This window comes from Ahaetulla prasina, chromosome 3 (genome assembly GCF_028640845.1).
Source record: "Ahaetulla prasina isolate Xishuangbanna chromosome 3, ASM2864084v1, whole genome shotgun sequence".
NCBI classification, from domain to species: Eukaryota; Metazoa; Chordata; class Lepidosauria; order Squamata; family Colubridae; genus Ahaetulla; species Ahaetulla prasina.
Window position 1 is genome coordinate 174896719 of NC_080541.1, and position 14909 is coordinate 174911627.

General features: G+C 39.3%; 2 protein-coding genes and 3 non-coding genes across 8 annotated transcripts in view; 4 read left to right on the plus strand and 1 right to left on the minus strand.

The window, feature by feature from the left end:
* Nucleotides 1–2625: 2625 nt before the first annotated feature.
* RPS8 (ribosomal protein S8) lies at nucleotides 2626–7527 on the plus strand. The gene is made up of 6 exons (XM_058178932.1): nucleotides 2626–2675; nucleotides 3157–3263; nucleotides 4053–4152; nucleotides 5185–5360; nucleotides 6717–6846; nucleotides 7366–7527. The coding sequence occupies exons 1-6, from the start codon at nucleotides 2672–2674 to the stop codon at nucleotides 7473–7475; spliced, it is 627 nt and encodes a 208-aa protein (XP_058034915.1). The 5' UTR covers nucleotides 2626–2671; the 3' UTR covers nucleotides 7476–7527.
* On the plus strand, nucleotides 2981–3061 carry LOC131196462 (small nucleolar RNA SNORD55/SNORD39). Its single transcript, XR_009154743.1, has one exon. It is a non-coding gene; the product is annotated as a small nucleolar RNA SNORD55/SNORD39 (small nucleolar RNA).
* LOC131196464 (small nucleolar RNA SNORD46) lies at nucleotides 3868–3969 on the plus strand. The gene has a single exon (XR_009154745.1). It is a non-coding gene; the product is annotated as a small nucleolar RNA SNORD46 (small nucleolar RNA).
* Nucleotides 7135–7203, plus strand: LOC131196463 (small nucleolar RNA SNORD38). The gene has a single exon (XR_009154744.1). It is a non-coding gene; the product is annotated as a small nucleolar RNA SNORD38 (small nucleolar RNA).
* An 882-nt stretch (nucleotides 7528–8409) lies between the features above and the next one.
* BEST4 (bestrophin 4) overlaps nucleotides 8410–14909 on the minus strand; it is a 29379-nt gene continuing 22879 nt past the window's right edge. For all 4 annotated transcript variants that reach the window (XM_058178919.1, XM_058178917.1, XM_058178915.1 and 1 more), the window contains 6 exons: nucleotides 13946–14100; nucleotides 13438–13515; nucleotides 13041–13181; nucleotides 12356–12436; nucleotides 11773–11927; nucleotides 8410–9437 (listed from right to left, as the gene is read on the minus strand). In XM_058178919.1, coding sequence (XP_058034902.1) covers nucleotides 9047–9437; nucleotides 11773–11927; nucleotides 12356–12436; nucleotides 13041–13181; nucleotides 13438–13515; nucleotides 13946–14100 — 1001 coding nt within the window. In that variant the 3' untranslated portion in view covers nucleotides 8410–9046. The remainder of the gene's footprint in view (nucleotides 9438–11772; nucleotides 11928–12355; nucleotides 12437–13040; nucleotides 13182–13437; nucleotides 13516–13945; nucleotides 14101–14909) is intronic.

A 14909-nucleotide genomic window follows, 5' to 3' on the forward strand; every position in this document is an offset into this window, starting at 1 on the left:
CAACTTTTTAATCTAGGCTATAGTCCTGGAATTTCCAGATAATTTTCTATCCAAATCCTACCCAAGTGCAAATCTTAGTTTTGAAGATCATTCAAGGTTGGCTATAATTAAATTCCCACAGAAGAGATATTTATGAGCAGATCATACTTTAGTCTGCCAAAATTCTGAGACTGTACTGGCATATCCATAAAGTGCAGCATAACGTTATAATGGCTGGCATCCAAAGCACAACATTCCTAATGGTCAAGGAACAAGACACTAGAGCTCACGGATTGTTTTAGGATATCAAAGGAGTTTTTGCTAAAATAAATAATTTGCCAAGCTAGCACTCATTAGGATTAAAGGAAGACAAACAACCTACAAAGTATTTAATTTGTAAAGTCAGTCTACTGTACATAATAGAAACCAATATACATCAACTTCATGCAGCACTCCTTGCCATCTAGGCAAAAAGCATCTGTGTGATGCAAGTATTTCAAATTGCATGTTAAAATTATAGTGGGATACAGGATTTGGAAAGAATACATTCTTCTGCAGTTGTCTTTGGACTAGTTTTTTTTAATGCTGACAGTGCTGCATTAGTAAACAATTCTGTATCCTAAGATCATAATAAAAGCATTTTCTTTCAAGCGTCCATGGACTATGTCACAAGGATTGTATAGTAAGCACTACACATAAAAAGCTCCTAAAGTAATTAGTCATATCCCTCCAAACATTCCTGTACTTGAAAATTTAACAAGTGGAATGTATAAACAACTTCCTTGACATAAAACATGTAGAATAACTTTAGAATCTTTCTGAGGAATTTATTTCAGCAGAATATCAAAATGCCTTTGTCTCTGGATGACCTTAATTGCAGTACTTGAATTGAGAACAGCACCAAACAAAAGATATTGCGGTGGAGAATAATCCTGTTTGAATATTTGAAAGTACATGTCAATGTGAGAGAAAAAGTATCTGTGACTGAATATTTTAAATGACCAGAAACATTTTAAACCGTTTTCTACAGCAACTGTAAACAAAAATTATCTGAAAAATATAACTGCTTTCTTTTTCAAAAGTTTAAAATACTATCTCAAATGTGGATGAAGTACTATACGCTGTCTATAAACTGGCTCTTCAATTTGAAATACTGAGATGAAAATTACCAAGGGTTGTAATTATTAAAACCTTCTTTGTATCCTGGACATCGTAAAAAGCAATGCTTTAGCATTAAGAAATAAATTGTACAATGTGTGTGTGTGTATAAACTGAATTACGTTCCTAGTTAAGTAAAAGGTTGAAAATTAGTAACAAAATTTATACACTTCAGAGGAATATTGGCATATCAGACTAGACAAAGTGTGCATGATACCATAAATATAACGGCTGAATTAGAGTAAAATGCATTTTTGTACGCAGTAATATGATAGGCTCCAGTCATGAGATCTAAGATGAATTTCCATGGATTTAATTATGGCAAATGAACAGGTTCTAAAGAATGGCTGTTCAAATATTCTGCAGCAAAAATGACCCAGCTTCACAATAACCTGGTGTCTCCTACTTAAAATTCTTCCCAGGTCTAGTCCTAAGCTCTTTCACTATTGGACAAAGGCAAACAACCATTTGCACTTGCTATGATTTATGCCCTAGTGATGGCTTGTTTAATAATATTTATAAATGGACATTTTAGATTAAGGGGCTATTTGAAAGGCAAGATAGATTTTCCACAACTGCTATGAAATGGCAAAAGAAAACAGATAAATTTCACTCCCAAGACAGGCAAAGCTCTCTGGGGAATTCTGGGAGTTGAAGTCCACAAGCCTTAAAGTTGCCAAGGTTGGAGACCCCGGGTCTAGTCTAGTGTTTCGAATTCACCAGAGCTCAAACGCAAAAATCCTGTGGATTACCCTGTACTGTACTTGATAGCGGAGTTGAGATTATTTACCATCGGCGATCGCCCGAAGACTTGACAGCCCAGGTGTAGTAGCTCTAACAGTCATTATTAGTTTCTCTTTACAACATCTATTTGCTGCGTACTGTTTTTAACTATGTAACGTCTCTCTTTTGCACAGTACCGAGTTTGTCGATCAGAAAGGTCGGCAGTTCGGCGGTTCGAATCCCTAGAATAGGTCTCCTGCGTGAGCAGGGAGTTGGACTAGAATCAGGGGTCTCTAACCTTGGCCACTTTAAGACTTCTGGACTTCAACTGAGGAATTCTGGGAGTTGAAGTCCATAAGTCTTAAAAGTAGCCAAGGTTGGAGACCCCCGGACTAGCTGACCTTCCAACTCTGTTACTGTCACATCTGTTACATCAGACAATTACGGGAAACTTTCCGTTCCAAGCACCAACAGCAGCATCTTCCTCTCAAAAACAATCCCTGCCAAGCAACAACCTTAACAGTCATAAAGTATTCGCAGCCTCCGATCCCGTGTTGAGCAATTCTCTGAAAAATAAGCCTGAGTACACCTCATTGGCTCCTTTTCACACAAACCATAAAAAAAAAACACGTCCAGACCGGTCACGCTTAACAACGAACGTCCACCAGCCACCTCCTTCCGCCTTTCTCAACGTCCCATTTTGATGACGCGTCGGCTGAGCCGAAAGTCTTTTGCCGCGAGATTTCCCGTGGAACAAACTGTCCCGAAATGCTTTGCGTCTTTCTCTTTGCAATCGGCGCCTCGGAGCAGGATGGGTGAGTTGCTAGAGGGAGAGGGACGTTGTCGTTTCATCCGCCACCATCCGCCCCGCTAGACATCCCCGCGAAGCTCCCGGTCGGGTAACGGGGAAAAGGAACTTTACCCCGTTAAATGCGCGGGATATTCTGGTTAGTTTTGTGTAGCAATTGCGATCCGGCCTGCTTTGGATCCGGCCTGCTTTACTTCGGCCTTTGCTGTGTGTTGCCGCAGTATAGCCACCTCTTCTTAAGGAGACAGGGACCGTCATGGAGCGAAAGTGTTTTCTCGCCTTAAAGCCCCTTTTTTTGTCCCTTTGCCCGACGTTGCAATGATGAAACTTCTTCCACTGCTGCATTAGGACCGAGTGTGCCATGCGGAGACTTACCTTGGAGAACTGAGTGACACTGGGCAGAAGGAATTCCTGCAAGCCCTGGAGGGACGACTTTAATGACCACACTTAATGCATTCTGTTTCGCTTGATTGTTCTCTTTTACGCAGGTATCTCCAGGGATAATTGGCACAAACGCCGCAAGACCGGGGGAAAGCGGAAGCCCTACCACAAGAAAAGAAAGTATGAGTTGGGGCGACCTCCTGCCAATACCAAAGTATGTGCGCTGAATTGTTTGGGGGGGGCAATGTTTGGGAAGAGTTCAGACTGCTGTGGGTAGGAATAAAGTATTAAGTTTCCTGAAAAATGTGGATTGCTATATAGGCCAATTGGGGAAAACATCTTTCCAGGCAGAAAGAACACATGGAAACTTCAAGTGTGCTTCATTATGGACTAATCCAGAATAATAGCAGATAATGAGAAATGTGTTAATTCCAAAATGTCCAGGTAAAGGATAAATGAAGTTTCATATGATATGTCTATAACAAAACTTTCTGATATAACAATAGAATGGGTTATGCACACGTTTTTAAGAACTGTTATTAGTGCACCCCTGAATTTAATTGCAATACCATTTTTATGTGTACTTGACAATTATTGATGTTTCTGTGTGGAACAGATATGAGCTACTTTAGCTATACCCAAGTATTGCATATGAGTCGTGGAATGCTTAATCAGGGCACCATATCACTTACTAATTCGAAATTATTGTAATCCTTAAAAAGATTTGAAATAAACTTAAATCCAGAGTTAACTTTGGTCATGTTGAAATAATTCCATAGAGCTTTAGTTTGGAGATTCTGTTCCTCTGATGTGGAGGCAACTGGAGTGATGAGAAGTACACCTTAGGTGAATGTGTAGACTGTTCTGGTCTTCATCACATTCACCAATGCTAGGGGTCGTCATAGTTACACTGACCATGTTGCCATGTAGGATAGACATTTGAGGCAAGATTTTAGTTCCATGAATTGCTATGTTTGAACAAACCTGTGGTACTTTGTTGCAGATTGGCCCCAGAAGAATTCACACGGTAAGAGTTCGTGGCGGCAATAAAAAATACCGTGCTCTGCGTTTGGATGTTGGAAACTTCTCTTGGGGATCTGAATGTAAGTGTAGAGTATCACCTGGGTTGGGGGGCAGGTATTAGTGATGTACCATAGAGGCACAGATAGGAAAACTGTGATGATAACTTTGACCTTAAGAGAGCTTTGGTGAATTCCTAGCTCTCGGTGATAAGAGTGTCATAGTTACCCTGAGTATATATGCATTTTTGCTATAGGGATGTTAAAGGGGAGACAAATAGTTTAAGCTTGAAAGGTATAGTTCAAGTCTGGTAAAAACGGGTTGAGATAGAAATAATAAAAAATATGAGCTAACTTTAAACAAGCAGTCAGCATGGATATAAAGATTGTTATTCAGTGATGAAGAGACAAGAATGTTGTAAATGGCACAAGTGTAAAAAAAACAGCAATGTAATAAGTTTGAACCTTTGCATGTTTAATTTGCTACCCCACTAATATTTGAGGGAGGGAGGGGTTGCAGATTGGCTTAAAGGTGTACCTAATTGGTCAGTTCATAATCCTGGTGTTTGTTTGGTCGGTGAGGTTAATACTCCACTGCAGATTCTGTATTTACTTTATTTCATATTAGTTATTGAGCTTGGTTATGAGGACTTTATTGGAGCTGATAACATAAGATAAAAAGTCTATTTTTGTATTTTTTTTAATTAGAGGACTGATTATGATATTTTGCAGAAATATTCACGGGGAATCACTGTTGTGACACAAGCTTGGCCCTTTTTGCATCATCAGTGATGTTGCACATACATGTAAAGGGGGCACGTTTATGTTGCAGGTTCATCATGCTCTTTGCAAATACATTCATATTTTCCAATCATCCTAGTTTGTGGAGTCACATGCCTCATAGTTTGTAAATTCTCTTTTTAAAATTCTGTTCTTTATTCTTTTAAATGAGATGATTTTGGAAATGGAAGCAGTGAAAATTTGCTGCTCCATTATAAAGTAGAATTTATACAGAACTTGCACAGTGTGTGAAGGCCTATTTTTATGTACTCCTAAGATTTTTATAGCACTCAGGTTTTTTTATTGTTCTTGAAAGATAAATTCCTTTCCTTCCAGGCTGTACCCGCAAAACCAGAATAATTGATGTAGTCTACAATGCATCCAATAATGAGTTGGTGCGCACAAAGACCCTGGTCAAAAACTGTATTGTCCTCATTGACAGCACACCATACCGACACTGGTATGAAGCCCACTATGCCTTGCCCCTTGGGCGCAAAAAGGGTGCCAAGCTGGTAGGTGACATGTTATTCTACTCAGAGGTTTAAAAATATATTTGTCTTCTGATGATGATACAATTAACCAGTTCTGCTGCTGAAAGACAATGATGGATATCTACTGATCTGAAGGAGACATGAGACCAAGCTGTGTAGGGTCCCTTTCCAATGTAGTGCTGAAGTATAGAGGCAAATGTTTTGAATAAAAAGGATTCTATAAATTACTGTTTGTGGATTCCAAGTTGAAAAATGCTCATAGTCTGTTATCCCATCAGTGCTCAGATCTCAATTTATCCGGTGATTGTTTTAAAGTAGTAAAGAGTTCAGAACCCTGATCATGCTGTGTAAGATTGTATTAGGAGAATGCACAATATCCAAAGCATTTTGATTGCCCTGGGTATTGGCTGAAATAAAATCTGGAGAAGTTTGACGGGATGAGTATGACAAGACCTGTGCACCTCACATCTATAGCTCTTCCTCTTAAGTTGGCCTATGTATGTACATTTATTATTTGTAAATTCCTAGTGCCTTCCCTTGACTGCCACTACCTGTGTTTATTTAGACACTGCACATCTAATTGGCACTCTTGTATTTCCAGTTCTTTCCTGACTACAAGGAACTGGGCATTGGTGGCTGTAGGGAAGTAGAGGGGAGAAATGGTGCTTGGAAAATAGGGTGATAGACTGGTTGAATAACCTGCTGTTCAAGCTGTGGAAATTGGCAGTGACCAAAGCTAATTTGATTGCAGTATGTCCAACCAGATAAGATGGCCTCTCTCACCTTAGTCTTCCCAGTGGTTTCTTTTCCCTTCCACTTACACACATAATATGTTTTGGTCTAGGCCAGTGTTGGCGAACCTTTTGCGTTCTTGCATGCCGGCCCGCGTGCTGAAAGTGGCATGCGAAACCGTCCTGTGCCAAATGCACAGCCTCGCCAGCTCCTGTCACATTCGTGCACTCAAATGCGTGCCGGCCAGCTGGCCGTTGCGCATGCAATGCTGGCAACCCCAGAAGTGCGGCGATCCATCATTCATGCACTTGATGCCAACCCGGAAGGCTGGATGCCGGCTCGTGCATATGCGATGGACAGCCACACTCCCAGGGTCTGCCGGCTGGCGCACGTTTGAGCGCAGGAACGCGATGAGCCATCAAGGCTGCGCATTCGGGACGGTTTCGCTTGCCACTTCCGGCACGCATACCATAGGTTTGCCAACACTGGTCTAAGCATAGACAAGTTGTTTTATGTGCAAAACAGTTTACACCATTTCACACAACGCTAGCTTTTGATTTTACACCCCCAAAATGTGCTGAATGTTTCAGGTGTTTGTGGAATTACGGGAAATAAGAACCACTTATACTTCTGCTTTTGTTCCAGACCCCCGAGGAGGAAGAGATTTTAAACAAAAAACGTTCAAAGAAAATTCAAAAGAAATATGATGAGCGGAAAAAGAATGCCAAGATCAGTAGCCTCCTGGAGGAGCAGTTCCAACAAGGAAAACTACTTGGTAAGATGTAAAAGACAGACAACTGAGCTTGCTAGACACAGCAGAAACTTAAACGTACCATTTTGATAAACTATGTGATGGTGGCAGTCTTTACTCAGAGTTGACAAAGTTGCAGCTTCCTTAATCTAGGGCAGGATTTACTTGTTTTAACTCTTGGTATAATATTTAGCTTGACAATTGTTAGAGCCTTTGCTTAGTTCTTGCTACTTTATACAAGTTAGAACCAGAAATTCAAGTGTCAGGTGATTATCATGTTATCCTGCATAATTGACCAGGGATTTGAAGTTGACCTTGTGATGAAAACGTTGTCCAGTTCTGCTACTGAATGTGAGTGGTGACATTTCAAGTTCTGAAGGTAACTTCATCTGTAGTAAGGCCATTAAATTTTTAAAGGCCTACACTTTGTGAGAAGATGAGCATAGTTGTGTATGGTGTTAAAGCAAGAAATATTTTGCATTTAAAGAAGCATGTTCACTAGTCTTAACTGACACATTTTCCTTTAATTTTGTCCTTTTTCAGCTTGCATTGCCTCCAGACCTGGACAATGTGGCCGAGCAGATGGTTACATTCTGGAAGGCAAGGAGCTAGAATTCTATCTCAGGAAGATCAAGGCCAGAAAAGGCAAATGAATACATTTTTTGTATCTCAACAGACTTAATAAATATCTTGGAGTCTTATAAATGATTAATGTGGTTATTTATGGGCATTGGGACAAAGTAGTATGTCAGTGGTCAGTGCTGGAGTGGAATTTATACTAATACTGTGGACTGTAATTTGGAAGAAAGTCTCGGCTTGCTTCAGTCTGGCACCAAATGCGTTTCCTTTTAGGCCAAGCTATGACTTAACTGCAGCTCCAAGAAAAGCAATACGATTGAGATTACTCTCACTGATCTTTTCAAAAGCTATTTAGTTTTCTAACCTTGTTGCATTTTTATTTGGGAGAGGACCTGTTGTTGCTGCCATTCCCCAATTGAAAATGGAGGCACGATGAGAAATGCTTGCACCTTATGTGAAATTATACAACTGTACAATTGCTGAAGTATACTTTGATGGAAAGCTGGACAAATCGATAAGCTAAATTGAGCAACTGAAATATAATATTAAGCAGATCTCAATGTTGCTCCTTCATTGAGAGAGCTTTTATATTTAGTATGCAGATTAATATTTTTCAGTGCCCATATTTTTCTCCTTAAGTCACAGTCTTAAATATGTTATTGAGCCAATTTCACTTAAGAGTAATTTACGTCTGAATAAACCAGTTTATGCTGTTGAATTTTGAATTTGCATGGATTTCAATGAAATAAATTAAGAATTATTAACAAAAGTATCTTCGTAGTTGAATATTTGGCTCATCTGGATTTTATTATTCAGATACCTATATAATAAAAAGTTGCAGAACGCACACTTTTAAAAGATTATTTATTAATTGTAAACAAAATTTAGTTAGGCTATTAAAGAAAATACATATCTCTCTAAATATATCTGATATAGAGAACCCAGACAGCTAATTAGAACTCAACATGTTAGGTTAATTTTGAGTGGAAAAGGGTTTATGACCAAATAAATGGCAATGTGTTTACCATAAAGGAGGTGACTTGTGGATTGTGGGCTGCTGGGGATGGTTGAAAGGAGAACTTAGGAGCCCAGTTTTATGTACCAGTAAATTTTTTTATTTTTTATTTTAGTTTTCTAGGAGTTCAGAAATCTATCTTACAGGAACCATACTTGTTTTTTGTGTGCTGATCAAAATGGTCAGGATCTCTGGTTTATAAAAATACAACTTGAAAATATCTTCAGTTCAGGGGTGTCAAATTCAATTTCATTGAGGGCTACATTCGTTGTATTTGACCTTAGGGGGCCGGGATGGGTGTGGTCAGCTTGATGTCACTCATGTGGGACGCCTGTGGTGGCCCAAGAGCTCTGGGGGTAAAAATGGGCTCCCGAGCTCCATTTTTGGCTGTAACTGCCTCCTGCAACCCTTTGCCAGTGGAAACAAAGCTCGGGAGGGCCATGTGCAGCTCTCCCAAGCTCTCTTTTCGCTGGCAAAGGCTCCGTGCCGGTCTGTTTCCAGGGCAGCCCCGCGGGCCACATCTAACCACCACGCGGGTTGGATAGATCTGGCCCATGGGCCTTGAGTTTGACACCCCTGCCATAGCTGATCAAATAATTGCAACCAGAAATCTTGGGTGATCTGTTGATCTTAGCTAGATGGCTGTTCAGTACTGCTGATGCTGTCATCTAGGGATCCTACCACAATAATGGGTATATCTTTTCTCTCTATTTCTGCACTCTGAGGAGCACCGGTTTCACTAATTCCGGTTTCCTCATCCTCTGTCTCTTCCTCATCGATACGACCAACCGCCTCTGGATCTTCTCTGCGATTGAAGTTGGGACTGGCAGAAGGAAAGATACCCTCAGATCTCAAGCGCAGTAACTGAGGGTGGGAAATCCGGTTGCCCTTCCCAAAATTTTTGAGGCTAATTGCTGGAGAGGCAGCAGCAGCATACAAGCGGTTGAGCAAAGGTGTCTGTATGCGGTTCATGCTGGGTGATGCATCGACCTGCTGATTCTGCTGTGGATCATCACTCATCCTACACAACGGGGGAAAAAGAATTCAGTACATGCACAACTGAGTGAAATGAAAAATTGGGATAATTCATGATTCCATTCCAACTGACCAGTTGCTATAGTGATTTGGTATTTATAACGTGCGAAGCAAAAATAAACTGACCCAATTTTACTAAGCTACCATATTTTTCAGACTATAAGAAGCACCAGAGTATAAGACGCACCTTAGTTTTTGGGGAGGAAAATTAGAAAAAAGCTAATTGGGGGTGGATCGGCCTTCCGGAATACCCCCAATCAGCTGTTCTCAGAAGTGAACTTTAGCAACAGGTTCGTTGGTTGTGAGCTCTGCATCTTGCTTTTTTTTTTTTCAGCCTCAAACGGAGGTTTCAGAGGCTTTTTTCCAGACTCGAAGGTTTCAGAGGCTTTTTTTCAGACTCAAAAGGAGGTTTCAGAGGCTTTTTTTCAGACTCTCAAACTGAAGTTTCAGAGGGTTTTTTTGCAGCCTCTCAAACAGGTTTTAGAGGCTTTTTTTTCAGACTCAAACCTCTGTTTCAGAGGCTGGGCAGGGCTACATTTGTTGTATAAGACGCACCCAAATTTTCACATTTTTGTGGGGTGGAAAGGTGTGTCTTATACTCCCAAAATACGGTAAGTACAAATTAACTGAATTAAGTACACTGACTAAGCCAAGTGATAGAAATAAATTTATGGTCTGACCCTAGCTAGTAACTTAAACTTTAGCATACTAAAGGTGCTTTGAGAACTAAGGAAGGACAGATCTACAGTGGCGCACCTATGCTGTGGCGTATTCCAGTCAATTGCTTCTTGGAGTGAATTTGTTGTTAAGTACAATAGAATACCTGTGCTATACATTGCCATCTGTGGGAGGAGTCTGAAATTTCTGTGCTCTTAGTGCCCTTCTAGTAAATTTAGAATTTGCTTTAATGTAGAATACGTTTTTATTTGCAGGAACAGGTGTTGCTACATGAGTTTTGCCCCATTTTATGACCTTTCTTGCCACAATTGTTAAGTGAATCACCACAGTTGAAAAATTAGTAACATGGTTGTAGAGTGGATCTGCCTTCCTCCTGGATTTTGCTTGTCAAAAGGTTGCAAAAGGTAATCACGTGACCGTGAAGCACAGCAACGGTCATAAGTATGACTCAATTGCCAAGCATATGAATTTTGATTACACGATCATAGGGATGCTACAAAGGTCATAAGTGTGAAAAACAGTCATAGATCATTTTTTTCAATGCCGTTGTAACTTTGAACTGTCACTAAATGAACTGTTGTAAGTCGACTCCCTGTATTTGATTAAATTGTATAATGGCTAACTTAAATAAGCAGCCTCTATCATATAGTATGATGGACTGCTTTTTCCCCCTTCATAGATGACTTTAAACAAGTTCCTGATGCCTAAGCAAACTATTTTACATGAGTGATAAATAAGCTTCTCTTGGGTTATAATTCCCATCGTCCCAAATTTCATGGATACGGTGGTTATAGCTTATGAAAGCGAGAATTTAATGATATCTTGGAAGGAAGATAGTGGATATATGGGATTGTAAGAGAGCTGTGCTTAAAATTCAGTCTGGTGCATCGGTTAAAGCAAGCTGCAACTCATGGAAGCTTATGACTTAATAATATTTATTAGTTGGAAAAAGTTACCAGATTCCATCTGAATATCTAGGAGAAGCTTTGTTGCATCAATTTGGTTTCCATCTAGTATCAATAAATTGTCCTATTACTGTGCTTGTTGATGCTTTCATGAATGCCAATCATGCTTAAGCGCGAGCTCAAGACTTTCTTATTTCATCGAGCAGGGCTGGCCTAAAGGGAATTTTAATGGGGTTTTATAGGGTTTTTATAATTTTATTCTATTATTTTTAACTTTTAGCCAAATTGAATTAGATTTTTAGTGATATATGGTTTTAATTGCTGTGTTACTGTTTTATTTTGGCTGTACACCGCCCTGAGTCTTCGGAGAAGGGCGGTATAAAAATATAAATAATAATAATAATGCTATTTATTCCTCTTCAATTTCCTTAAAATTTATTTCAAGTAGAGACTTGCTTGCCCCCGAACTGCCAATGTGCAGTTCTTTAGAAAATTAGAAATTTTCCAAGATAGGAATTGGAAAGAATAAATTATCTTGCATAGAGACATTCTCCAAACTTTTTATGACAGCATGAATATTGATATGTTACATGATAGATTGTATCTATCAAGTTATCTTACTGATTTGGACAAGGAAGTTCACAAAAGCACAGCTGTGATTCTACTAGGCAGTTGTCATATATGCTAGCCTCAATAGGTAGTTGTCTGATGACAAATGCATTTGGCAATTAAACTTACCGCATATCAAAGGTGGAGCCCATGAAGGAAGGTTTCAAGGTCTCTGCCATTGTGGCCGTTGTATAGGGTGGTTGAGCTGTAGATTCATTCCAATATTTGTCCTTCACCATTGGAGGCAAGTTCTGGTACATGTCATCCACTGAAAGCAATGATACCTAGCCAAAACAAAGAATTGTTCTGTTTTTTAAGAGTAGCTGGTGAAACTACATGTATATTAATTGCAATGCTTTAAAGTTAGATTCAGATCTTTGGTTTGCGTAATTGTCCCTTTTAATTGTCTGCTTTCACAGAGTTAGAAAAAAAATGAAAAGCAGATGTTGGGACAATTGGAAATTATGATAGGCTTTCAGTGCCATTTTGCCATATGGTCTGAAATTAAATACGTCTAACTCTGACAGCATCAGGTGGAGAAAGGCTGGGATTACCCAGATTTTCCAGATTAATTTCATGCTCTTGTAGCTGCCACAAGGATATTTTAAATCACTAGCAACAGTTAACATTCTGGCGCACCAGTTTCTAGACCAGGTATAATTTGTGTGTCTAAGTAGCATATTTCCTATTTAAGCATTTATGTAAGACTCACCTGAAAGTTTCTGTCTATCAATTTATTAGTTTCAAAATCATCATCATCCTCTCCAAAGGGATTAATTATTTGTTCAGCCACCTATATGGGAGGGAACATTTATTCAATATTTTGAAGATAGCTGTGAATCTGCTTAAAATGAACCACATTAGTCTGTAGCTATGTAGGCATAAAGGTTAGCTATGTAGCAAGAACATTATTGTACCTTAACAGTCCAAAAGCATTCTGTTAAACAGAAATAAATGAACATTGTATATAGATTGTAATGCAATTTAAAAAAATTAAAAAGCTGATCTTTATCAGCTACATCTTGTTGCCTGAAGAGGAAAGGATAGTTGATATATTCAGCAAGCTTTCATTGGGGAAAATGCAAGATAGGCTGTCTAATAGTTCATTCAATATCCCGACAGTGTTTTGAGCTTCTGGTTTGTCTCATACAATTTTATTCCACAAGTGGTGTCACTATATTTTAAGTATAGTGACACCATTTGTGGAACGAACTGGCACGAAACCAACCAAAAGCTCAAAAGTGAAAGTTTTCGCAATCTAGTTAAGAACTGTACTGTACCAGATTGACTGTAGGACAGGTCATATGGCAGGAGTGCTTTGAGCTATTTATTTTTATTAAACTATTACTGCAATATGAAAAAACGTCAAGCTATTTTCTAGAAGCCAACATCCTCACCTTCAGCCACCCAGCATAAAAGAAGAACTGTAGAAGTGTGGGCAAGGGAACATACATGTCTAGTTCACCATGAAGTGGATCCAGGAACTGGCGACCAACCACACAAAATGCAAAGAAAGAATAGACCGCTATAGTGACCACCTGTGGAGAAGATGGCATTCATGTCTGGTATTACACATCATCACTGGGCTCAGCAATTTTTTTAAGCCATCCATTTTCCCATTTAAAATGAGTTTCTTAAAACCTTTATTTCATGCATGTCCACCACCCACTTACAAAACAGTGGGACGTTCCAAATATTTCACTGTGGCTCTTGATTTTTTTATTTGTTTTAATTTGCTTTGGTAGCTGTAGCAGCAGACACAAGCTATGTTTATATGTTTTCTGTTGCACTGACCTGTGTGTACACTAGGGGGATACTGATCCAGTCAAAGTGAAAAAGCATACTGCATTTGGCACGGTAGAGATTCAGCTCCTGCATGGAAAAAAACCCAGAAGCTTCAGAATTTGCAGATTTGTTAGTTTGCGCTGTATAGCAATATCCATCTTTTAACTAAGTGCAATCTGAGGCTTCCTTTAAATTGAAGTGTAACTTTCCATTAGGCTTATAGATAAGAAGATGGATAAGTGTGTTCAGCCAATTCACGGAATCAGGGTTATTTTGCAGCATAGATGGATATGTGATTGTAATGTAGGAGGCAACAGACTGAAGTCACATTTATATAAATGACAATATTATTTAGATTTATATAGATTAATAGGGTTTTTTTGGCAGATATTGGGCCTCAAGAAGGCAAGAATATCCCAAGAATGCCAAGAATAGCCCTGACAAATCATGCAAAACCAGAATTGGAATAATTTAAACTTGGGTACTTGTAACCACCTCCATTGTTCCTTGAACTTACATCCATGAGCAATCTGAGTGCCACATCATCGCGGACCCTCCCTTCTCGTCGTGCCTGAGCAGCTAGATTGGTGAACCACACACAAGGGATCCAATACTTGTTGAAGTCTGAATGGAGACTTTCGTATTTCTTACGTTCATCCTGTGTCATAAAACCTGTAAGAGGAGGATATGGGAAAGTTGGAGAAATTGGCTTGGAAGCTGGTTCAAAATATGGACTCAGTCACATTACTACAGTAATACTTTGTACTGTTATTAGGACGAAGGAATATTAGGTTATGTTCAGTGCCATGAATTTATAAACATAATAAAGGTGGGATTATAAAAACCTTTTAAAAAGAACAGACATTTGACAGGGACGATATTATGGACTGAGGAAATTTAAACTGAAAAAGCGCAAGGCCCCTTCACAGTTCCTTGCTTTGTCACTCCAGTTTCTCAAAAACCACTCGCTTGAAAGATTTAAAGTACAGTGTCCTTTCCCAACCTGCTTGGGGGATTCTGAGACGTTAAAAAGTTCACTAAAATTGTAGGCCAACCAATTGGGGAAATTGGCTTAGAACATGATGCATTATAGGCAGCCTATGCAGAGATTCTTCTGAGTTCCCAAATTAGCTATTAGCAAAAGCAGTTTTAGTGATGTCCCTGAAGAAAATGTTACATCCAAATAGTTTTATAGAGATGTAGTAAAAAAAATATATTAAGCATTAAAAAAAGTTGTCCCTAACTTTGTGTCCTCTAAACGCCAGTTGTAGTCCTAATGTTCTTGAGGGCACCATTGTGAAGAAGACTGCCATAGACTAGAGGAGCCAATGCAAGGGCTGAGAGCCTTGCAAAGTAATCAGTACTTGTTTTCCTTCTGGATTCTTGTTTTTCCCCTCTCCCCCTGCCCCCAGGCAATGGCCCAAAGTGAGAAGCTTCTCTGCATCCATTTTCACTCCCTGGACATTATATCTTTCCTTCCC